This window comes from Mirounga leonina, unplaced genomic scaffold (assembly GCF_011800145.1).
Source record: "Mirounga leonina isolate KUSES-001 unplaced genomic scaffold, KU_Mleo_1.0 Mir_127, whole genome shotgun sequence".
Lineage (NCBI taxonomy): Eukaryota > Metazoa > Chordata > Mammalia > Carnivora > Phocidae > Mirounga > Mirounga leonina.
This window is the reverse complement of record NW_023270316.1, coordinates 65356686-65381749: the sequence shown is the minus strand read 5'-3', so window position 1 is coordinate 65381749 and position 25064 is coordinate 65356686. Positions and strand designations below refer to the sequence as shown.

At 41.6% G+C, this 25064-nt stretch overlaps 1 protein-coding gene across 1 annotated transcript; it reads left to right on the top strand.

Annotated features, from left to right (window-relative positions):
- The first annotated feature begins 13071 nt into the window (after window positions 1-13071).
- CCNA1 (cyclin A1) lies at window positions 13072-23563 on the top strand. The gene is made up of 8 exons (XM_035002966.1): window positions 13072-13256; window positions 17824-18070; window positions 18257-18381; window positions 18954-19177; window positions 20285-20489; window positions 21666-21779; window positions 23060-23193; window positions 23463-23563. Exons 1-8 carry the CDS (start codon window positions 13092-13094, stop codon window positions 23512-23514), a joined length of 1266 nt encoding a protein of 421 aa, XP_034858857.1. The 5' UTR covers window positions 13072-13091; the 3' UTR covers window positions 23515-23563.
- Window positions 23564-25064: the final 1501 nt, after the last annotated feature.

The window sequence follows — 25064 nt, the reverse complement described above, 5'->3', positions numbered from 1 at the left end:
TCCTGTGACTTCTGGCTTCTGGCACAATGTAGCAGTTCGATAATGTTGAATGGATTTTAAAAAATGCATAATTTCAGGGCGCCTGGGGGGCTCAGTTGGTTAAGCGACTGCCTTCGGCTCGGGTCATGATCCTGGAGTCCCTGGATCGAGTCCCGCATCGGTCTCTGATCTGCTTCTCCCTCTGACCCTCCCCTCTCTCATGTGCTCTCTCTCATTCTCTGTCAAATAAATAAATAAAATCTTTAAAAAAAATGCATAATTTCAGATCGATGAAGAAAAAGGGATCTGGTTTCAGAAGTAACACCATCATAGAGTTAAAGTTAAAAAATACATATTTTTGATGTTGCAAAGGCAGCAGAGAGCTTCAGGCTGCAGCTGCTGGAGGAGGAAGGATGATGAGAGGTGAGGGGCCCAAAAGGGGAAGAACTTTAGAGAGTCCTGTTCTCATAGAGGACACGGTTACACTCAAATTCTGGTTACAGCACTGGCATTGGGCACCTCTATCATGTCTCTAAACATCCATGGCTAATTCTAGCCAGAAAGACCAGGAGAGGGACACAGAGAATCTCAAGCAGACTCTGCGCTGAGTATGGAGCCTGACCAGGACTCAACCTGGGGATCAATCCCAGGACCCTGAGATCGTGACCTGAGCCGAAATCAAGAGTCCAACGCCTAACTGACTGAGCCACTCAGGTGCCCCTCATCCAAACTTTTAAAAAGTTCTACATATAAATTAAACAAATCAAAGATAGTAGTAGAAGCTAGTTTTAAGAGTATTTTAGAGGCACCATGGAAATCAGAATTTTGGGGGTTTTAAGCCGATTTTAGTTCTGAGAAATAGTATTTAGTAAGAACAAAGTAGTTCCTATTTAATATATACGTAGAATATGATAGACTTCAATTCTTAAATTAGAAGTTTCCCAAAGATAACATGCAGTATACAGTTTTCCCCCCAAAGGAATATAACAATATTCAGAGAAAAAAACAAAAAACAAAACTGGTGTTCAATTTTGCTTCTACATAACTCAGATTCTCTCCCCAAAAGTGCAGTTTCAAAGTGGAAAATTAAGAAAGAGGTGAACTATAACTTATAGAAAAAAAATTATTAAACTAAGTTTTTTTGATTGACTTAAATCAAAATTTAAATGGATAAATCAGTTCTACCCTGAAACACCCTTAGCATACATTGCTGCAGATTATTAATTCATTTCTATGTGTTAGAATTTCCAGTTTACTCATCACATAAAAAACATTGCTATTGTTGAACTGACAGATGGTTGGTTAACCCTTAACAGATTGAAGTTTAGTAACAATAGCAGGAAGGTAGAGCATTACAACCCAATGTATGTGGGGAACATGGCCTGCCTATTCCTCCTGGCTTCAGAAGCTTCTCTCCTTTCTTTCTGCCTATGGGATTCAATTCTCATGGAAAGTTTCTCCCTCAATATTGCTTTGGTCTTTGCTTGAAATCAATAGAAACCTTAATCACGATTTGAGAAGTTTCCATATTGGCTATTCCTTTTGATTTACCAACAAAACAAATTTCTTTGTCCCGCTCCTCCCTCCCCCGCCCATATTCCTTTAGTAAAAGGATCAAAAGCTAGCTTTTTACAAAACAACAACAACTTAAAAATGGCTCAATTCTAGTAAGATAAAATATTGACTGAGGATCCAAAGCAAGCAAATAGAAACAAAGAAAGTATCTATTATTTTCACTACCTCAGATATTGCTCAGAGTATTCTCTTATTTCCAAATCCATTTATAAAGTACACATGACTTCATCACTGCTTATTTGAACTTGTTTTCATTAACTGGGTAAATAAGTTTCTGGATTATTTTCCCAAAGAACTGGCACAGCAACACACTATTAGACTGCTCTCTCTAGCTTACTAGCTTCCTTTCCCTCCCTCCAGCCCAAATTACAAACTCTCCATTTCTCTTCTTCGTTTCTGCCATCTTCAGGAAAATTTGTAATCTGTTCTAAATGGATTTTCTTGGATTTGAAATTCAAAGAAACTCATAATTATAGCTGTATATCTTCTATGTACATTGTAATTATAAAAATTTCTCCCAGAAAATTTCTACCCAAAAAACTTATCTTAATAATGTCCTAATGTATTCTCAGCACATCTCTAGAATTTTTCAATCACTATAGTGTTCTTGCTTTATCAGGTAAATTAATAGATGAGGGGAACCACTATGGAATCTATGAAAAATCAACTTCAAACAAGGAAACTCAGGATAAAATTTGTTTCCAGTAACATCAAGCAGCAGAATTGTGAGCACAATGCTGCATAAATTAACTACTTATTTTCTGGAAAGCAGAAGTGTATTCCTATAGATAAAGTGTCTCTTCAGTCAGGAAGCAAGAAACAAAACAATAGATCCCAAATGAGGACAGATCCTGGGTGCCGATGAGGTATTGGTGGAGAGATGAAGATTTCACAAACACTGGTATCAGTCAGAAAGGTGAATTCTTAAATTAGGGAAGGAGAGTACGAATTTGGTCACAAAATTCAACATACAAATTGAGTAACAAAAATGAAGCTTAAGCTTCAATTTACATTAACTGTTTGTTATAACAGCATTCAGCAAATCTAAGTAAGTAGTTACATCTATGAAATTAAATGGTGAAAGTCTGATTAGTTCACCAGATTAACAGAAACCAACTTGATCTTTCAGTTGTTCTGGTTCTCTCTAGACAATTGCCTGACCAAGGAAAAGGATAAACATTTCATTTTAACAAGGAACATATAATTTCTAGATAAACTCTCCTTGTTCATTTATAAATGGGTCTTCTTTATGAACTGCATGAACTCAATGTTTCTCAAAGAACCTATACTGAATATATGGCTTCATCTCATTATTTGTTGGTACACTTTATCCCAAATTATGAAATACAAGAATAACTTATAAAAGAAGTGTAAGAATAACTTAGGAGGAAGCTAGTCAAGAAAAACATTCACATTTGCATACACTGTAGAATGAGGCTGCCCACAATGTCTATTAATGCACTGGGACTGATCCCAACCACCAAATATTTTATCCTGCCTTGGCCAATATGGTAACTGCTAGCTACATGTAACTATGTAAATTAAATTAAAAATTCAGTTCTTCTTTTGCACTGGCATATAAAATGCTCAAAAGTTACATCTGGTCACTCATCATATTGGACAGCGCAGATACAAAACATTTCCATCATTGTAGATTTTTTTTTTTTTTAAAGATTTTATTTATTTATTTAACAGAGAGAGAGAGAGCGAGAGCAGGAACACAAGCAGGGGGAGTGGGAGAGGGAGAAGCAGAAGCAGGTTCCCCGCAGAGCAGGGAGCCCAATGTGGGACTCGATCCCAGGACCCTGGGATCATGACCTGAGCCGAAGGCAGACGCTTAACGACTGAGCCACCCAGGCGCCCCTCCATCATTGTAGAATTTTATTGGACAGTACAGCTGGTCTAAGCCTGTAACTTGCCATGATAATTTACATCTTTAATAATAACTTTATTTTATTGAGTGATTAAATTGTTTATGATAGGAAACTTAGAAACTATAGAGAAGCCAAACAAATTAAACTATAATCAGCTAATCCTATGATGCATAGATAACTACTTAATATTTGGTATTTATTGTTGGTGCTTTTCTAAGCACATAAAAATTTTAAACAAAAATGCAACATACTAAACTTACTTTTTTTTTACTTTATGTCTCAAAATATATTATGAACATTTCTGTATGTTATTTTAAAATCTGCATTATTTTACATGGTTGCATAATAGTTATTCAGATTATTGCTATTTTTGAAGCTATTTATGATCACTTTCTTGGTATAAGCCCTGGATTTAGAATCCTTGGGTGTTAATTTCTGTAACTTCACTTTCAGGAGTTGAATTTTGAAAGAGAAGTCTGAACCCAAGTTTCCTCACCTATTTACGGCAGGGATTAATGAAATGACCTCCAAGTATCCTTTTAGCTTGCCAGGTCGGAGAATTTTTCAGTGAGTGCCAAAATCTGAAGTTACTAAAAGGAAGAAAAAAAACCCCCATATAGTCTTAAGAGAGCAATTTAAAGAAATCAGCGTTTCCCCTCTTGTATAGTACAGTATTGTGAGTTCAGGGATTCGAGAGCCCATCGGGGGAAAGATATGACCACAAGATGGCAGGAGCACACAATGAACTTCATTTGGGTGGTGCTTTGAGCGGTTTGCTTGGGGAAGGGGTGCAGAGGTGTGGATGGGAAAGTCCCTCCAATTATGAAACCCTCCAGAGACAGTGGCATGGGACCACCACCCAAAAGAGGACGAAAGCAAGGGAACTCCGTGGGGAGAGAGGAATCAGAGATGGGAGGTTACATGTCTAGGTGATGTCACTCTGCAGCATAATGGGGAGTCTCTGGGTCAGACAGTTGGAAGGGCAGCAGTAACTTGGGGGTTTTTATAATTCCAGGGTTTGTTTATCTAAGGCTAACAGATGTTTGGTGCAGTTTCGTGGGATATGCAAAGCAGGTAGGCTCCAAATAACTAAAAAACTTGTTTATTTGGGCATATTTAAAACAATTGCATGTGCCAGAATTTGAGTTTGGTGTTAAGCAGGCTTTTGAGCTAATGGTCCTGGCCTGCTGTGAAGAAGTAGACAACATAGTGTCAATATACAGGGGCCATTATTGGCTCATTTATGCAACAAGTGTAAAGTCAGTCATTCAATCAACAAACATTTATTAAGTGCCTACTATGCTACTATGTTCTGGGCACTGTGCCAGGATATGATCAAACAAAGTTGAAGAAGATTCAGTCCCTGACTGCAAGGGGCTTATGGTCCTGGAAGAGGGCCTCTTGAATAGAAGAGTGAGATCCTGAAACAGGAGACAGGAAGCTGTTGATCTTTAATTCTTTGTGGTTTTTCCTGGACTTAGCATCTAAATACTAATAATTATTTTTTGATGTGAATACTAGATCAACACTTGAAAACTGTGTTATAATCTACCTCTACCTCCAATCCCATCATCAACCCCTGAAAACAAGTACAATATTCAATATCATCCTAACTCATACACACACAGGGTTGGAGGTGGAGAGAAACAGTGGTGGTCCTGGACAGTTATTAGAAAAAACTTCTATCATTATGATGTCCAAAATTAAACTCATTCTTCACTTCCTTTTTCCTCTAAATCCAGTTAATCTGGCATTGCAACTTATTCTGTCCACCCTACTATTCCTCCATCAACCTGACCTAGAAATTGCAAAATCGTTTGCCCACATCTTCTCCTTCAAGCCCAACATACAATCACTTGCTAATTCATGTAGACTCCAGGGTCATTAGCCTTTTTTCTTTTCTGGGCCCACAGCATGGTCCTGGCTTAGGTCTTCATTTCCTCTAGCAATTGTTTCCCAAAGCATCTCCTAGCCCAAATCTTGGGCTATTCATTCGTCTTAGATTGTTTTCCTATAAACACAGTTCTAACATATCACTCCTCTGTTCAAAAGTCCCACAGCAAGTTCCTACAAGACGTTATCTCAATATTCTAACTGTCCACTATTACCAAACTATATTGTATATTATAACCTCAGGTGACAGAGTACCATCAGCATTCCCCAGAATATATTTTGCAATTTCCTCCTGTCTTTACTTACAAGCATGCCCCCCCTTCCTAAAATAGACTCCTCAAATGGGGCCCATCCAAAACCATATTCAAAGTTCAAGGCTAAACACAAAAAGGCTATCTTCAAGTAACCTTTCCTGATTCCCTTAATTAAGTGAAAATGTACCTGGATTTTAGCCAGAACTTTCTCTGGACTTCTTAGACAACAGCCTTACTCTACCAAAGGCAGACGCTTAACGACTGAGCCACCCAGGAGCTCCTCAAATGAATTTTAGACCTATGAAAGACTGGGTAAAATCCAGGTTCTTGACTTCCTCTAACAATAGATTGATTTTCACTAAAGATCTGGCAACTCAAACTTCTTCAACTTTGTAAGATCAATTGTGTATATTTCTTCCTCTATAATCCAGAACTTTAAGACTCTTACTCATTTATGTAACCCCTATGTCAGTCACAATTAAAATGTGTTGTGCTCTTCATATACAAAACACAATGCACTTCAAAGGGATACAGTGGTTTTGACTGACTAGACAAATGGTTCATTAATGATAATAAACAACTTTGGTAATATGAACAAACCACCAAGCTGTCTTAGTTAATCAGAAAATATATCAAATGCCTAAAAAAGAACACATATACACGCAGACAACTTTATGACTCACTGTTGCTATAGGAAAAGTTATATGTGTCTGAGATTTCTTCTATCCAGATAGAATTTTCACAAGTGAGGACTATATAAATTCTTTAGGCTAGATAGTTCTGATAGTAATCAAAATGGTTTAACAATTCTGCAACAAGGTTTGGTTGTTTTTTTTTGTCTTTAGCATGGAAAACTTTGTTCTAACAATCAAAGTTTAGAATAGGAACTAATGTCATTTGCTGTGACCACTGTTGATACTATTGTAGATGAGCAATAAAAGGACTGAGGCAATGCAAAACAAATTTTACAAATATTCTGTGATTTACTGGCTGTCAGATTTAATTAATAAAAATATTAATAGGCAGACAATATTAATAAGTGGCTGATGGAGTTAACAGGGCATGAGCCTGTCCTCAGATACAGTATTTATCTGGACAATAAAAGACACAGGCAGCTGACATGGAAATTCTGTAACATTTTTAAATTAGAGACTGAGAGAGATAAATGTGAAACACAGGAAACCTATTTTATAGAATCCACTGTGTCACAGAACTGATGCTACAATAATTGATTTGCACAGAAAAACTGGTATAAACAGGACTATTAATTAAAAGGATATAACCAGGGATGCCTGGGTGGCTCAGACGCTTAAGCGTCTGACTTTGACTCAGGTCATGATCCCTGGGTCCTGGGATCGAGTCCCACATGGACTCCTTGCTCAGCAGAGAGCCTGTTTCTCCCTCTGCCTGCCACTCCCCCTGCTTGTGCTCACACTTTCTTTCTCTGACAAATAAGATCTTAAAAAAAATAAATAAAAGGATATAACCAGTAAATGATAGCTAACTTTAAGGATGCAATGACCTCATATTAACATGAGTTATCAAATGAATTTTATTATTTTTTTATTTACTTTTTTAAAAGATTTTATTTATTTATTACAGAGAGAGACACAGTGAGAGAGGGAACACAAGCTGGGGGAGTGGGAGAGGGAGAAGCAGCCTTCCCACGGAGCAGGGAGCCCGATGCAGGGCTCGATCCCAGGATCCTGGGATCCTGACCTGAGCCGAAGGCAGACGCTTAACGACTGAGCCACCCAGGAGCTCCTCAAATGAATTTTAGACCTATGAAAGACTGGGTAAAATCCAGGTTCTTGACTTCCTCTAACAACAGATTTATTTTCACTAAAGATCTGGCAACTCAAAACTTTTAAAATTATTTAAACCACAATGGCTCCATCATTCCACTGAAACTTGTTTTTCTCTTGGCTCAGTCTTGGAGAGGATAATACTCCCTGAAAACTCAACTCTGCACCTCGCACTCACAGGTATCTGATTTTAATTGTGCACCTCTAGTTGAGTACATTATTAGGGACTGTGTCTTGGTAACTAAAGTCACCAGAATCTTCTTCCTTCTACCCAAGTTCCTGGGAGGTTGACTTCATGAGATTGTTGCTGTGGAGTCTGTCCCAGAGCCAGCAGAGACATACTTGAGGGATATTTTTGGACATCACAGTTTGTTGCTCTATCTTGGAAGGTACTGGATAAACACAGCTGAAAATTCTTGTTCTTTGGGCTCCCCCTTTCTAGGATATATGTAGACTATACCATCTGCCCTGCCAATTTTTTTTTACACTAATCATCTTTATTGTCAGATCTAGATACTGCTTCCAAATCTCCACAGCATGTATTATTCCTTTTCTCTAAGCTCCAACTGCTCCCTGTTTATATATCTATCTTCCCCATGGTGAAATAAACACTAATTATGCTGCACCATAACTATCTATTTACATAACTATTTACCGTCTCATTGCCTGGAACAAAAAGCTCCTTGAGGGCAGGAATTATTTTTAATTGCTGTTCCATACCCAGCTACTGCCTGGTATAAAATGGATGCTAAAAAAAATTTGTAAAATGAGTGAATGAATGAAGGGATGCACTTTGCACCCTGTGAGGATATATGCTTCCCGAGGTTATACATTAGGGATGCTTCTCAAACTGGACTTACTTGATCCTTTGGTCATCTTCCCTGGAACTATGGGCTAAAATGTCACAAATTGCCCACCAGCTCCAACATCTGTCCCTCACCTTATATAGCTATTTTCTGAAATTAAATGTATAGAATGGCAGTGGTAGGCCCACGAAAAGACAAAATATGTCCCTAAACGGACTTCTGTCCTTAAAATAAAAAAGGGGGCTCTTCTACTTTTTCATCTCTTTTTTAGCCCTATGTGAAAATCAACTTGATTTCATACAAATTAATGAAAACTGAAATGTTTGAACAGGAGGTTAATTATTAGCTACCATGAGCAAATGTAATAGAAGTAATAACAGCTTCTGAAATGCGAGGTAATTGCTGGCAAACAGAAAAGATTGTCTTTGAATTGTAATTTGGAGGGGAGAGGAATTGATTTTAACAGGACCACTGGGTTTTCAAAATTCCTAGCAAAGAATTCAGCTGTCATCCTTATTATGGAAATTAATCCCAGTGTCAAAACTAGCTGAGTACTGATTATCAGGCAGAAGTGCTGACCATGTAACTTTTAAGCTAAGAAAGTGTTATACCAGTATTTAAGTTTCCCCAAATATTAGACATTAAAGATGTATTTATAATTAAATGTATGGTTCACTTCTCAAGATATTAACAATTCAGATATTTAAAATTGACTTGAGTTCTAATCTTGATTTTGCTCTAACAGCAAAATTAAAACTGTATCTCACTAAAACTGCATAGTTTGTGAGAAAGTCTGTTCTATTCTCTCTGCTCCTATTTTTCTAAATTATAAGGCTGTTTTTGGTTTAAATTCTTAATGAAAATTGTGCACCTATTTATCAGTTGGGTTTGTTTTTATAAAATATAAATCATTATGATAAAGCATAGTTAGAAGGCAGGCAGGCAGGGACAAGGACCGCCCCCCCTGCGAGAGGAAACCACCCTTAAAAGAATTTTACACCACCCTGGAAGGAGCCCTCCACCCTTTCCCTCATGATAGGCAGATGACAAAAACCTGATTGGATGACAGGCACAGAGAGGGTTAATCAGATTAAAACAGCCTACTAACAAGTCCATAAAAACTCCTGGACTTAGTAACTCCAGTGACAGGTGCCTGGGTGGCTCAGTCGTTAAGCCTCTGCTTTGGCTCAGGTCATGATCCCGGGGTCCTGGGATCGAGCCCCGCATCGGGCTCCCTGCTCCGCGGGAAGCCTGCTTCTCCCTCTCCCACTCCCCCTGCTCATGTTCCCTCTCTCGCTGTGTGTCTGTCAAATAAATAAAATCTTAAAAAAAAAACAAAACTCCAATGACAACCCTCTCCGGTTCCCCCCCCTCCCCCCCGGAGCTTTGTACTATCACTTTGCTATCGCTCAATAAACCTTGCTTTGCTGTCCACCACTCTGTCTGGTCTACCTCTTCATTCTTTGAAGTTGCTTGACCAAAAACCGGGGGCACGGAGAGAGAAAAAAATCCTGTAACAACTACTTGTTCAAATACTTAGTGAAGATTTAAGTCAAGAAAGCCATAATATTGTACAAGTTATACAAATACGTGGATTTATATGCATACACATAAAAATATATATAAATATCAGTTCATCTGAATTACTCCCTAATTTAAGATCTGACTGGAGGACTACAATTAATACTTAATTCTAAGTCCTTAATTCTAAGGCAGCACAATAAAAACATAAGCCACTATCACTTCCCTTTGCCAAGTTTAACAAAGTGGAAGGAGAGGATGGTAAGATGTAATGATAATAACATTTCATATGTATAAGGGAAAAGGACTATGAAATAATCCGAGGATCTCACCTTGTTAAAAAAGTTTTCTTTTTTAAAGGCAGTTTTCAGACTCAAGACAGCTGAGTGACTCTAGACACCTTAGAAGCCTGGTCTCCTCCTCCCGACTAGGTTAAGGTCGGGAACACCCAACTTCAGCAAAGCTGCCTCTGCTGCCTCTCAAGGAGCTGCTACCCTTTCCCCGCTCAAGCTTCAAACTCAGAAAAGTGGGTCAAAACCACAGGCTACGGAACGAACATTGTACTGGCTCCTTTGTTTTGGGAAGAAAGGCAGAGTGAGGTCTTCGGTCCTTTTTTGGTCGAGGAAATCGATAAAAAATGACGCACAGCAGGTCGGGTCACGTGAGTGCGGAGACTTCTTGAACCCGCCAAAGCCACCAAGACTCCAGGCAAGCCTTGCTCTCTCCCTGACGGAGTTCACCGCTTGAGGCCTTCAGCGTCCCCAGAAATCACAACAGTGTCGCCAGGTGGGGGAGGGCTCTCGGGAAGACTTCCAAAACCCGCGCGAGGCGAGGGCAGAAAGGCCCTTTTCCTCCGCCAGGTGGAGGCACCTCGCAAAGCATTTGGTCCCTGCCTGCATCTGGCTCAACGGTGGCCGCACTCGAGATATTGCTAAGGATCCTGTGTTACCTTCATTTTCAAAGGTACAGAATTCCAGGTGCAAGGGGATTCCTGCCTCCCAATGAAGGCAAGTCGGTGATAAACGTGATAAAAATTAGTTCCTGCACTCCGCACTGATTTCCAACATGCTTCCCAACTTCCTCAACAGCTAACTGGAACAAACGCTTTCGTCTGAACTTCAATTTTCCCGTTAAAGTAATGCATACCCAGGGCGCCTGGGTGGCTCAGTTGGTTGAGCGACTGCCTTCGGCTCAGGTCATGATCCTGGAGTCCCGGGATCGAGTCCCGCATCGGGCTCCCTGCTCAGCGAGGAGCCTGCTTCTCCCTCTAACCCTCCCCCCTCTCATGTACTCTCTCTCATTCTCGCTCTCTCAAATAAATAATCTTAAAAAAAAAAATAATGCATACCCAGCTCGCTAATGAAGAACACTTAAAATATTTTTTTTGGTAAAATTAACAATCATTTCCATTCAAAATAAGGAAGAAGGCTATAACTAACCATTTCTTAAAGTGGCCATTTAAATAGCTTTTGGGGGGGTCTGCTTTAGAAATTTGGGGATACGTGTTTAAAAAATTTTTAAAAACAAAACGAAAGCAGTAACACTATATACGCAATGTGTTTGTGTGTACACACACATTTGTAAAATAATAATAAAGATTATTTTACCTGTTTTGCCAGTTACCTCTGTAGGGTGCCAGAGCTCCCTCGTTTCAAGGACCCTCTCCTCCCTTTCTGTGAGGGCCCCTTCCCCTTGTTCCCACCTCTCCCCTTATATAAGGCCCCCTGCTTCCTCCATACTTCGCCGTGGGCCTCGGGTTCCAGGGATTTCCCTTCCCACGTGGCCAGGCCGCCTGCCCAGCCCCCACTTCCGAGTGCCCCGCAACGTCCCAGGCCCCAGTGCTGCCGCCTGGGTTCCTTCCTCTTCCTGGGCCACTATCTCGCTGCTCCTAACCCGCTTCACGCCGTGCCGGCTGGAACCCGTCCGGGAATACCTCTCGTGGGGACTGCGGGCACCACGTGCGACCCTAAAACCCCCAACCTCTCTCGCCCGGCCGGGCCACATGCACTGGAACTGGGCCGGCCAGGTGCGGCCTCTGGTGCACAAGGATCCAAAATGACCGAAGGCAAGCCGCCACCATGGATTAGGAGGCCCCGGCTCAAACCGTGGGCCAACCCGCTGCTTCTCGGCCTCCCTCTGGGAGGAAGTGTAGGTGTGTGAGCCGGCGACCGGGAGCGAGACGCGCCCTCCGGCGGGCGCGGTCCCGGCTCCGCGGCCTGCGCAGCCCCGAGGGCCCTGCGTCGCTCTCCCGAGCCAAGGTTCTCAGGAGCGGGTCGGGGAAAAGACGTTAGCGGGAGGAGTTAGCGGCTGTTGGGAGAACGGGTTTACGGAAACAGTCCCTTCCCAAACCCCGGCCATCGCGGGGTGGGCCTCCTTCTTCCCTCCCAGGCCCGGGGCGCCGGCCTGAAGGGGCGCGTGTGCCGACTGCGACCGCCTGCCCCGGCACGCCCGCGCTGGGCAGTGCTGGGGGATCCGGTGGCTGCCGCCCGTTGGCCCCGCCCGGCCCTGACCCCCCAAGGGGTCGCGGCGCGTCCGCCAGGAGCGTGTCAGGTGAGGAGGTCGTCATGGCGATGCGGCCGCGGGGCGCGCACGCCCGCTGCGGTTGGCATGGAAGCGGCCCCCGCGAGGCCCGGGAGCGCCGCTGATTGGCTGATTCAACAGACGCGGGGGGGGGGGTTAAAGTAATTAGCGCTGAGCGCCGCGGCTAGGAGCCCGGCGCCCCCGCTGGAATCTATTAACACCTCCGTCCCCTCCCGCCCCGCCCCGCCCCCGCCCGGCCCCCTCCGGCGGCCCCTCATTCCCAATCCTCGTGTGCACTTGCTGATTGTTCGAGACTTATAAGGCTGAGAAGAGCGAGGCCCGCTGTGGGTTCCAAGCAGGTTTTGGGGCCTTCCGTGTGGTGGAAGGAGGGCCGCGGAGGAGGACCTTACTTGTCATTTGGGAAGGGGACGTACTTTCCGCAGTGATGTATCCTGGATCTTTTGTTTGCAGGGAGGTGGGGGGAACGGTGGGGGTAGGAGGGATAAGATAAGCATCGCAGTCAGGGAAAGACTCGGGCTTGCAGTTTTAGACTCCCAATGAACATGGGGCTTAGTATATCCTTTTTGTCAGGATTAATCTCTCCCTCCATCCTCAACCAGGTCTTGGAAGAAAGCCTTGAGAGATTCAAATCACTGTTTTGGTTCAAGGGAGCTTTGATCGCTTGCACAGAGGTTCATGCCCTTCCGTGCAGCCCTGATAATTGCAGAGAAGGTCATATGCCTTCGTGCTCTTCCTCCTAGAGATTCACTGCATGCTTGGAGCCCGTGGTGGAAGAGGTTGACTAACCGTTGGCTTGTCTCTTTCTCCTTCCCTGATTAGCTGCATTCTGTGGAGACTGAGGGTATGCATCGCAGCAGCTCCAAGAGCGGAGTAGCCCTAGCTCCAGTGCCTCGAGGTCCTGATGCCTGTCAGATGATAACCAGAGCCCAGCTCGGCCAGGATCCCCCACAGAGAACAGTGCTAGGGGTGTTAACTGAGAATGGGCAGTACAGGAGGAACTGTGGCCAGGTAATGACAGAGAACTGCTGTGGAAGCTGGTTGTTGAGGAGGGCTATCATGTCATGGTGGGAGGTGGGTTTCTCTTGGAGTTTTACCTATAAATACCCTTGAGTATTCTAGCCTTGGAATCTGGACTGTAGGGACCCTGGTTTTGTTAAAGATCACTTTGGTCCCTTTTCCAGTTAGAAATAGTGAATATTTTTCTTTATTATTTTTCTAATATCAAGGACATGGGTCTAGGAACTGTTTGAGTATATGTAAAGCTATTTCAGTGCTGGGCTAAGAGGAAGTATTAATGTACCAAAATAAACTATGGAACTGGGGTTCCTCCAGATCAGAGTGGTGTTCAGACTGAGCAAGACTGTGCCTGAGGCAAACCTGAATAATCTTTGCTATGTTCATCGGAGATGATGTTAGAATCCAGATTGGATAAGGCTAGACTAAATTACTTCCAAAAGTGGGTTTTGAAAGTAGACATCTCCCCAGGACTGAACAAAGGCAGTTGGGCAAATTGATCATCGGCCATTAGATATTAGTTGCTTATGCCTAACTGATGGTAGGTACCTCCCTTAACAGATTGGAAACAAAATCAGACACTTAAAAATGTAAATGAGGGGGTGCCTGGGTGGCTCAGTCGGGTAAGCATCTCCCTTCGGCTCAGGTCATAATCCCGGGGTCTTGGAATCAAGCCCCACATTGGGTTCCCTGCTCCGCGGGAAGCCTGCTTCTCCCTCTCCCACTCCCCCTACTTGTGTTCCCTCTCTCGCTGTGTCTCTCTCTGTCAAATAAATAAATAAAATCTTTAAAAAAAATGTAAATGAGGGGTTTGAATCCTTAAGAATGAATTTTGGGATAGAAAAAAAGCTTCCTTGAGTCTATTAGGCAAGCCTCTCATAATGATGCGTTAAGTTTATATTTCACATCTGTAGTGGAATGATGCTGACAATAGTATAGTGAAGTAGGTAGGCCAGGAATTCTTCCCGTTTAATAGATGAGAAAATTTCAGAGGTTTAGGAAAGGTAAAAAAAAAAAAAAAAAAGATATGGTAGAGGCCAGATTAGAAGCCCTTCATCCACTGACCATCCATGCCTTTTGGTGGCATCTGATTAGTGGGGGAAAAATACCCAAAGTGATCTGTCCAAAGCTTTGGGGAAAAAATTAAATGAAAGCAGTTTTAACAAACAATGTGCTTAGCATATTTACTTTTTTTTTTTAAGATTTTTATTTATTTATTCATGAGAGACAGAGAGAGAGAGGCAGAGGGAGAAGCAGGCTCTCAAGGAGCAGAGAGCCCGATGTGGGACTCGATCCCAGGACCCTGGGATCATGACCTGAGCCGAAGGCAGACGCTTAACCATCTGAGCCACCCAGGTGCCCGCATATTTACTTTTTTAAACTGGAAGACTGAAACCTTGTTCTTACGAATCATCAGTTCTGCCTATGCTGCCCAGGCTCTCTTTAAATTCATAATGATTAGTTAACCTCTTATGTTGCCTAGCGTTACTTCTACATTTCCCTGCTCTATTCCTCTACAACCTCCTCAGAAATCTGTTTTCTAGATTTCTTTTTAATCCTCCCAAACCTTTACCTCCATCCTTACTCTCAGCTCATGACTTTGTTAGCCTATTTTCCTAAAAATATAGCAGCAACCAGAAGAGAATTTCCACATGTTCCCACGTGTCATATACTCTGCCATCCCCATCCTGCTACAGGACGTATGTGTCCCTGCTCTTATGCAAGGTGACACATATACACGTGCAGTACACCTTATGCCTTCTTGCCTCTTCAAGGATGTCATTTCTGGCAACTCTCCTTTCTCTCCTCAGTCTTGTCTACTAAGTCAAACTCATAAGCATGCAAATATATTGTATTTTTTTCCATCTTAAAAACCTTTCAACTACAAAGCTCTTTGCAGTGACTGTCCATTTTATAGCAATAATTCGAGAGTTTATCTATCCTGCTCGACTATAAGCTCCATCAGGATGAGGATTGGGATGTCAGGTTCACTGCTGTATTCTCAGTGCTTAGACCAGTGTCTGGCCAGGGTAGCATTCAAGTATTTGTTGAATGAATACTCTCTGTCTCTAATTCTCTTATTCTTAGTCCCTTCCTTACTTGACCGATCCAGCAGCATTTGACACAGTTGATTATTCTTTATTCCTTGAAATTATTTCTTTTCACTCAGCCTGGAGAACACCACTCTCTCCTGGTTTTCCACCTACCTCATGGGCCATTCCTCAATATCTAAAAGAGTGCTCTAGGGCTTGGTATTTGATCTGAATCTGCACTCACTCCCTTAGCAACCTTTCAAGACTCTTAGCATTAAATATCATCTATCTGTTGATGACTCATACTTTTATCTCTGGTCTGGACCTCTTAGCTATATTACAGGCACCCATATTCGGCCTATTTAACATCTCCCCTTGGATTTTACAATAGGCATCCCAAATTTATGCAAAACCAAACACTAACCCTAGCCCCAAACAGCTGTTCCCAAAGTCTTCCTCATATCAATAAATGGAATATCCATCCTATTATTCAGCCCCCAAACCTTTGTCATCTTTGACTCTTTTTCTCCCACCCCACATCTGATTTGCTGAGAAAATACTATTGGCTCTACTTTTTAGAATGTCTAGAATCTCTACTTCTCAGACTTTACTACTACTTGACTACTTTACACTAGTTCAAATCCCTATTGTGTCTCACCGTGAATTTGCAAGTTTCATAATTGGTCATCTTACTTGCTTTCTGTACGTATACACAACCAGGGTGATCATAATAAAACATAAATCAGATCATACCACTCCTCCTCCATGGCTGCTCCCGTGGCTTCCCACCTCTGAGTAGTAGACAGTCTTAAATGGCCTGCTTGATCTGGCTTCTCTTTTCTTTCTGACTTTGTGACCTATACCCCTCTCTTTCTCATTCTGTCCTCTATGCTCCTTACTCAGTCTCTAAGACACACTTGAACATCAGGGCATTTACCCATGCCATTCTCTCAGCTCAGAATGCTCTTACCCTCTCTATCTGTGTGACTTACTCCCTTACCTCATTTCATATCTTTGCTCACATCTATCCTCTTCATTAGGGCCCTCCCTGGCCATACTGTTTAAAATGGCAAGGACTCTCTTTTCCCTGTGTTATTCTCCTCCAAGGCACTGAACACACCATCTGACGTAACATGTCTTATTTGTCGTCCCCCATACTCCGAGCTAGAATGTGAACTCCATGAAGGCAGCCCTTCTTGAATGTTTTCTTCATGGCTAAATTCTGAGCACCTAAAACAGTGTGTGGTACATAATAGATGCTCAGTAAATATTTAATGAATATATGTCTCAACCCCCATACATATATCTTTGAAGCAAAAGTCAAACTTGGTAGTGACTTGGAATCATGGTTCTAGTAACTTGTGATTTTTATATGTTCCCTGTTCTTTTTTTTTCTAGTATTACCATAAAGAATGTTTTCTTGGGGCATCTGGGTGGCTCAGTCTGTTAAGCGTCTGCCTATGGGTGAGTCATGATGGACTCACCTTAATTCTGCCTATAGGTCACGATCCCAGGGTCCTGGGATTGAGCTCCGCATTGGGCTCTGGAGCCTCTTTCTCCCTCTCCTCCCTGTTCATGCTCTTGTTCTCTCTCTCTAATAAATAAATAAAATCTTCAAAAAAATTTTTTTTTCTTCCTAGACATAAGCCAAATATTTATCTGGCTAGCTTGAAGGGAAAACACATACTAACTTGAAAGTAGCTTTAAAAGTAAACAACAAGATTAATTATTAACAGTAAAATATTAATACAGCAGCTAGACCTAACATTTGCATAAATATAACTCAGATTCATAAACCTTGCCCACCTGCCCTGGTTCAGCTGACCTTCAGGCTGTCCGCCATGACTCACCTTAATGTGCTTGTTCATGGAGGGGGTGCACGTAGTCATTCCCACTACTAATGCTATAGGAATAAATAGAAGGGAGAAGCGATTGCGAGATAGATTTCCCCAAGGGTAATTACATTATGTCATACAAGAGATTCTACAACTTTGTAAGAGCAGTTAGTAGTATGAGTTTCTAAAATGATCAGGTTTCTAAATATCTGGGTATAAAATGGGAACTTTATAAAGGCGCTTACTGCCTAAAAGCTGTTTAAGGAGGAAGACTATAGGAACTCAGTCACTGTGTGTCAAGAGCTTTGCTGGGTACTTATAAAATCCTGTAAGGCTAGAAGTATGAAAGCCAATTAATAATCTCTCCCCTACTCCTTCCCCCGCCCCATACCTATTTCATTTTGGAGGAAAGCTATGGTTTCTCTTGTTCCTATAATCTTGAGTTCCCTTTGATAAATATGTGAGGAAGATGACAAATTATAGGTAGCTCTTTTCCCAAATGTTAGATGTAGACAGAGATAAGGGAGAAGTCATACTTCGGAAGCTTCATTTTCCGAAATTAAATTGCAGATGTAGATGTTTCAATTTAAGCCTGTTCTCATCTTCCTAGCCTGCTGGTTTGAGTCACACAGGCTTACATCACCTATACAGTCTTTGGGGTGACCTCTAACAAAAAACTTAACCCTCTTCTAGGGGGTCACAACAATCAGGTGTTTCTCTGGATCAGAAAATGTCTTCCCTTCAGCTGGAAAGAAGGTGATCTCTGACTGCACGGTCCAGGTGCCAGCCAAGCAAGGATTTGATATCTACATGGATGAGGCTGAGCAGGGGGACAGAGACAGCTGCACAGGGAAAGAGGGGATGGCATTTGAAGATGTGTATGAGGTAGACACCAGCACACTCAAGTCAGACCTCCACTTCCTGCTGGATTTTAACACAGGTAACCTGACTCACCTGTGGCTGACAGTACCCTAGACCCATAATCGCCTGCAGCACTCAATAGCATGTAACTAGCAGGATAAAACCATGAAGTAATGACTTATTTTCACAACTGCCTGTGGAGGGTTAGTGGATGGAATGAATTTTTAAATTGAATGTCTTACCTGGTATTGTTGAACCCCCGCAGTTTCCCCAATGGTAGTAGATTCATCTCTCCAGTCCCAGTGTGAAGATGCATCAGATTTTGGTACAGATGTGATAAACGTGACTGAATATGCTGAAGAAATTCATCAGTACCTTAGAGAAGCTGAAGTGAGTTTTCCCAAATTCTATTTCAATTTCCAGCACTCAAAACACTTAATAATAAGATGGTTATAAACTCTTGGCCAAAACCACTAGTGAATAGCATTCTTATGACATCTAAACACAGGAATATCTACGAAAAATAATAGTTATGGGGCGCCTGGGTGGCTTAGTCAGTTGGGTGTCCAACTCTTGATTTCAGCTTAGGTCATGATCTCAGGGTCCTGGGATTGAGTCACTCAGTGGGGAGTCTGCTGGGGATTCTCTCTTAATCTCTCTCAAATAAATAACTCTTAAAAAAAATAATAGTTGTGAGGCAAGTAGCATTACTTGGACTATTTCTCCATGACTCAAAAAGGTTTATACATTAAGTATTTCACTCTTAGGAATAACCCATATTGCTATTTCCCCTTCCAAGGGGAAATACTGCTGTTTCCACCCCCTCCAAGGTGTACTTGGCTCTTGATCAGTTTCTTCCTAACCTTTGCTCAGGAGATTCTTTTTTTAAATAGCAACTGTACTGTGGAGTGATCTTTCTGATATAGCAACTATTTAAGTATCAGAACTCTTTTCCCAAACAGGTAAGACACAGGCCCAAAGCACACTACTTGAGGAAGCAACCAGACATCACAGAAGGCATGCGAACGATTCTGGTGGACTGGCTCGTTGAGGTCAGCGAAGAGTATAAGCTTCGAGCAGAGACTCTCTACCTGGCTGTCAACTTCTTGGACAGGTTTCTTTCATGCATGTCTGTTCTGAGAGGGAAATTGCAGCTTGTAGGAACAGCAGCTATTCTTTTGGCTTCGTAAGTGTTCTTTCAGCTTAAATAATGTCAAACTGCAGCCTGTCAAAACACTTGATTTTCTTTCCCATTTATTGAAGAAATCTAGTGCTCGATAATTAAAGCTTATTCATGCCTCCCTTGATAAAATATCATCATTTTTGCAGTATTTACTGAGAAACTGAATCTAACACACGTTCACTCTTCAATTCAGATGTTTAAGATTTATAGCAACAAGTTCAGTATCCATGACTGCGGCAGCCATCAGCTCAAATTCAAGATCCAATTTAACTATTTTGCAGGGTGTTTTTTTGACTGCATTCTAATACAAAAATATTTTGGCTATATAAAAGATTTTGGTTATACAAAAGCCAGCTTCCTGATCTAGCAAATGACCTGTAATAACACGGTTTATTTGGTTACAGTGAACAAACTATCATTGTGTACAAAAAAGAGTTGGCCTTGGGCCAGAGCTGCCTTAAATTCAGTGACCTGTTGGTGGATGGCAGTTTCTTCAATTCTTCTGGTCTCCGACATTCTAGTCATCAATGCCTAGAAACTTGCCAACTACAGAAAACCGAAACAAAAGCAAAAGCAAAAAGTTGGTAACAATGAAATTATATCATCATCTTACTCTTGGATCCATAGCATCATTTGCTAAATCAGTAGAGATTTCTGAACATGATCTCTTTATTTTTATTATTTATTTATTTTGAACATGATCTTTCTAAAGATCTAAGATCTAAGGAGTTGTTGTTCTACAATGTGTTCAATATAACATTCTTTTCCACAAGATGAGTGGGGTCGATAGAATTAAGACAAATTTATCTGTGTGTCTGTCATTCAGAATCTTTCAGCATATCAGAGGCCCAAACCTAAAATTCTCAGTTGGAAATTGTTTCTGCTACTACTGCTAGCAGTAAGTACAACATATCCTTGTAATACACGTGTTCTTGTTCTGGCGCTTAGGTATGAAATCCCTAATATTTTTAAGGCCAGTACCATTTAGTGATATTTAGGAGGATATGTGGATACAAAGTAAAGAAGTCTGCAAAAGGCTGGTTGTGAGAGCATAGGAAGGAGCACTACAGGTTCCAAGCTTTACTTCCAAAAACTCTTTACCTTTCATAGGAAATATGAAGAAATATATCCACCTGAAGTCGACGAGTTTGTCTACATAACTGATGATACTTACACAAAACGCCAACTGCTAAGAATGGAACACCTGCTCCTGAAAGTCCTGGCTTTTGATCTCACAGTGCCAACCACCAACCAGTTTCTCCTTCAGTACTTAAGGAGACAAGGAGTGTGCGTCAGAACTGAGAATCTGGCCAAGGTATGCCACGTGACTTCTGGGAACTTGGGAGCCAAGGAGACAAAAAGTAGCCTTTCCCGATCATCCTTCAGTTCGTCCTTCTTTTTTTTTTTTTTTTTTAAAGATTTTATTTATTTATTTGACAGAGAGAGACAGTGAAAGAGGGAACACAAGCAGGCAGAGTGGGAGAGGGAGAAGCAGGCTCCCCGCTGAGCAGAGAGCCCGATGCGGGACTCAGTCCCAGGACCCTGGGATCATGACCTGAGCCGAAGGCAGACGCTTAACGACTGAGCCACCCAGGCGCCCCAGTTCTTCCTTCTTTTTCAGTGCTTTGTCTTGGCCCCAGAAAACTTTTTAGCAATGGAAGAGAGCCAATTTTAGGATCGTGATTTCTGGTTATGAGACAGTACTATTGATCATGCTTGGTAGGCACGGGTTGTCTGATCACCCAACTCTTAAAAGAAATTTAAGTTTGGAAATTGTTCCCTTGTCAAATACAGACCATGTGCAGGCAACACCTCTTCTTAGTTTACAGAATGGGAACAAAGTAAATGCAGTTTGATTTCACTCTAATCTTATCCTAACATATTAAGTAATAAAGCCTTACTTGGTCATCCGGGGTTATAGTACTTTAGTTGAAGGCACTGAAGTATTGGTTTGGAAAACTTGGTGTCCAGCCTCTGTGATCTAGTATATATGGTGTGTGTATGCTACTCAAACAGTAATAAGGATGTATGTATAAATTTCCCAGTATGTTTCTTCTATTCTCACAGGTACTGCTCTAGCCTCTGAACTACATGCATTTGCCTGACCAATTAGTAGCTTCAATATGGTCATAGTTTTGCCACTGACCAAATGCTCTAGTCCCTCTCCAGTGGCCCAGAACAATGCTACTTTATGTGACTAGCATGCACCCTACTGGTAGTATAAGACAAGAAAAGTAACCTCTCATATATACTGTGCAGGCGGACCAAATTCTTGTATACTGACATTTACTACAGCATAAATGTTATTCTGGTTATGGACAGGCCTAGCATTATTAACCCAGTGAATAATTTTGAGCATCTGTTTCTTTCTGCTCATCACTAGAGACAGGATGAACAAAGATAAGACAGTTTTTTCCCTTTACATTTTTAGGTTGACTTGTAACCTCAGTCAAATTTCTAATTCCACTGGGATTTTCTCTCTTGTGCTTAGTATGTAGCAGAACTGAGCCTTCTCGAAGCTGACCCATTCTTGAAATATCTTCCTTCATTGATAGCTGCAGCAGCTTATTGCCTGGCCAACTATACTGTGAACAGGCACTTCTGGGTAAGATTCTAACTACTACTTTCTAGATGAAATTCCAGGCCCATCTAAGAATCTGTGTTCAGTAACTCTCAGGACTTAGAATGCACTGGCCTCTTAAGAGGGAAAGTCAGTTTAATAAGGAACTGGTTGTCTTGCCAGCAGATGACAACATGCCACTGAGTCTTGCAGGTCAGTGTTTATGACTTTGACTCAATGGCTTTGAGTAGATTGCAGAAAGTCAAGGAGCAGGCCTGGAAACCTCAATGCTCACCTCACGTGAGGAGTGCTCTTGTGGTGCAAGCATTGAGCACTTCAGGCAAACGTTGTTGACTTTTTCCACTGTGTGTAAAACAACCTGGATCCAATTAGGATGGTCAGAAGGTTGCATCAAGTTTTCAGGGGAATAGGGCAGTTGGTGCTGCCTCTTGGTCCAACAAGAAGCAAGATTGGAAATGGGCCCCTTGATTTGGTTCTGAAGGTTTACTTTTGTGCTAAAAGAAGTGGGGTATCTACTTTTCTTTTCTTTTTTTTTTTTTTAAGATTTTATTTACTTATTTGACAGAGAGAGACACAGCGAGAGAAGGAACACAAGCAGGGGGAGTGGGAGAGGGAGAAGCAGGCTTCCCGCCAAGCAGGGAGCCTGATGTGGGGCTCGATCCCAGAATCCTGGGATCATGACCCAAGCTGAAGGAAGATGCTTAATGACTGAGCCACCCAGGCGCCCCTACTTTTATTTTCTAAAACACTTATTTATTATTCTGCATTCACTAATTCACTTTCATATATAAGGTGTAAATAGGTTGTTTGGGTAAGTAGAGGCTTTTTTAGGGACCAGTAGAAATCCTGTTCATGAGGGAATCGGTAAAAGTAACCTTCCCCCCAAACTGAGCATTATAAATATACAATATGAGCAAATGGAGAACTCTGGCTGTTCTTCCTAATATTTTATTTATTTTTTTTTTTTTAAGATTTTATTTATTTATTTGAGAGAGAGAGCACATGAGAGGGGGGAGGGTCAGAGGGAGAAGCAGACTCCCTGCCGAGCAGGGAGCCCAATGCGGGACTCGATCCAGGGACTCCAGGATCATGACCTGAGCCGAAGGCAGTCGCTTAACCAACTGAGCCACCCAGGTGCCCCTAATATTTTATTTCTAAAGTCACTGAAGGAGGATTATAGTTTCTTTTGAGATGAATGTGGATACTTCTTCCTAAGTAATTAATTCCCTTTATTTCACAGTTTTTATCTTCAGCTGTCTGATACAAAGTTATATGATGCAGTTTTTTTCTTTTGTCTTGATTAGCCAGAAACCCTTGCTGCATTTACAGGCTATTCATTAAATGAAATTGTGCCTTGCCTGAGTGAGCTGCATAAAGCATGCCTTGATATACCCCATCGACCTCAACAAGCAATTAGGGAGAAGTATAAGGCTTCAAAGTAAGTTTCTGAAATTTTCTTCTCTAGGCTTACTAATTTAAAGCTTGAATGGGTTATAGTCATGTCAGAACTAAAAATAGAACAAATTGGAAATCTCGTGCTAGGCTTGCATGTTAAACCAGGAAAATCAGTGTAGAGAGGCCTAGATTTATAATTTGTCAGCTTGGAGTACATACAGTTAGAAAGCTTTCTCCATTTCTGTTGAAACTCCTGGAAAGTTCCGTGGCCTGAGCTTTTACAAAACTGAAGTCCTTTGGGTCTCATTTCAGGTACATGCACGTGTCTCTGATGGAACCACCTGCAGTTCTCCCTCTGCAATAAGTTTCCTACGGAAGCACTTTCAGAACTTTACCTCCAGATCAACTGAATTTGTCTTAACTTTTATAGGTTTCTGCAGGTTGGGTCATCTAGTGTTGCTACAAGATAGATGCCATATTTTTAAAAATGTATATGTAGTTAGGTCCTCTTAGACATTAGTAGCTTGTAATATCAACATTTTTTAAAAAATAAACAAACAACTTGCCTTGTGACCATGTGTTAGGCTTATTTATTAATTAGGATGGCCCATATGCTCACCTGGAATTTTAGTGGGGAGCATTATAAACGTCATCTCTATTTCAAGAATTCTCCTAAGTTGGTTTCATAAATCTGGCATGCTATTAGGATTAAGTGTTTTGAGGAATTCAGAGATTTTTCTTGTTGGTAAATGGCCCCCCTGAGACTTTTTCCTTCCTATCGCTTTACTCTTCACACAGCTCTCCATAAATTGGCAAAGGAAGGAACTCCAAGCTTAGACTCAGTACAGGGATATAAACAGGCCCTCTCTATTCTAGCTTGCCTGAAGGACCCTACGGAGTAAAGACAGTGAGCTGAGGACTAAATGCGGTCAGGTACCTCTGAGGGGTGATTTACATTTAATTCTAATCCAGGCATGAGACACTCATTTTGTAGATATCATTATGTCAATGTTGCGTTTTCATTTAGTCACCCATCAAGCGTATATTTCAGCCTCAGAAGATGCTCAGATGCAGAGAAAAAGCAAATTTCACCACAGGATGGGACTTCAGAATAATGAAGCTAACCCTTCATATTTAACCCTTGGGAGATATCCATGCTAAGCTCTACTCTAGCTCAAATTATTCATGATCCTGCAGTTCACTACAGGTTCATTTATGGCCCCTTGCAACAGGACGTATATAGTATGTAAGATGAGGAGAACTGAAAAAACAACCAAGCAACCAAGTACTTGTTTTAACTTTCTTTTAAAGATTGGAAGGAAAATCCAGAGTACACTTAACCTGATGCAGGGTGCTGCTTATTGGGGATCGAATATAAATTTTGTAAATCTCATACCAGTAGGCCTGGGAGGCACATAAACTTTCTGTGCTGTGTCCTGTCTCCAGGCCTGCCCTGGGGGGGGGGGGGGGGGGCTCAGCCCAGATGGCTCCATGGAGGCAAGAACAACAGGAAACGTGTTTTCTAGATCCCTTTACATAGAAAAGAGTAGACCCAGATAGGTTTTGGTAAAATGGTAGTAGGTGAAATTAACTCCAAATTTTATGTTTGTTTCAAGCTCTAGTGAAATTATTAATATAAAAGTACAGGCGTATTTTACATATTTTCTGAAGCCTTTTTTTTTTAAGTACCCACAAACTCTTAAAAGGTTTTAGCATTGCCTTTTTTTTTTCCCTCTGCAGATAAACATTCTCAAGGTGCCTCCATTTCTGGTTCCACTGAAGAAATCAACATTTCCTTAAGTATTCTGTGATTTATTTTGCGTAAGTTTCACAAAGGAGATACACGGCCTATGTCGCTACTGAATTCTCTGTTTTTATGTTATATAATCAGCAATTTGTAATCTCCCGTTCTCC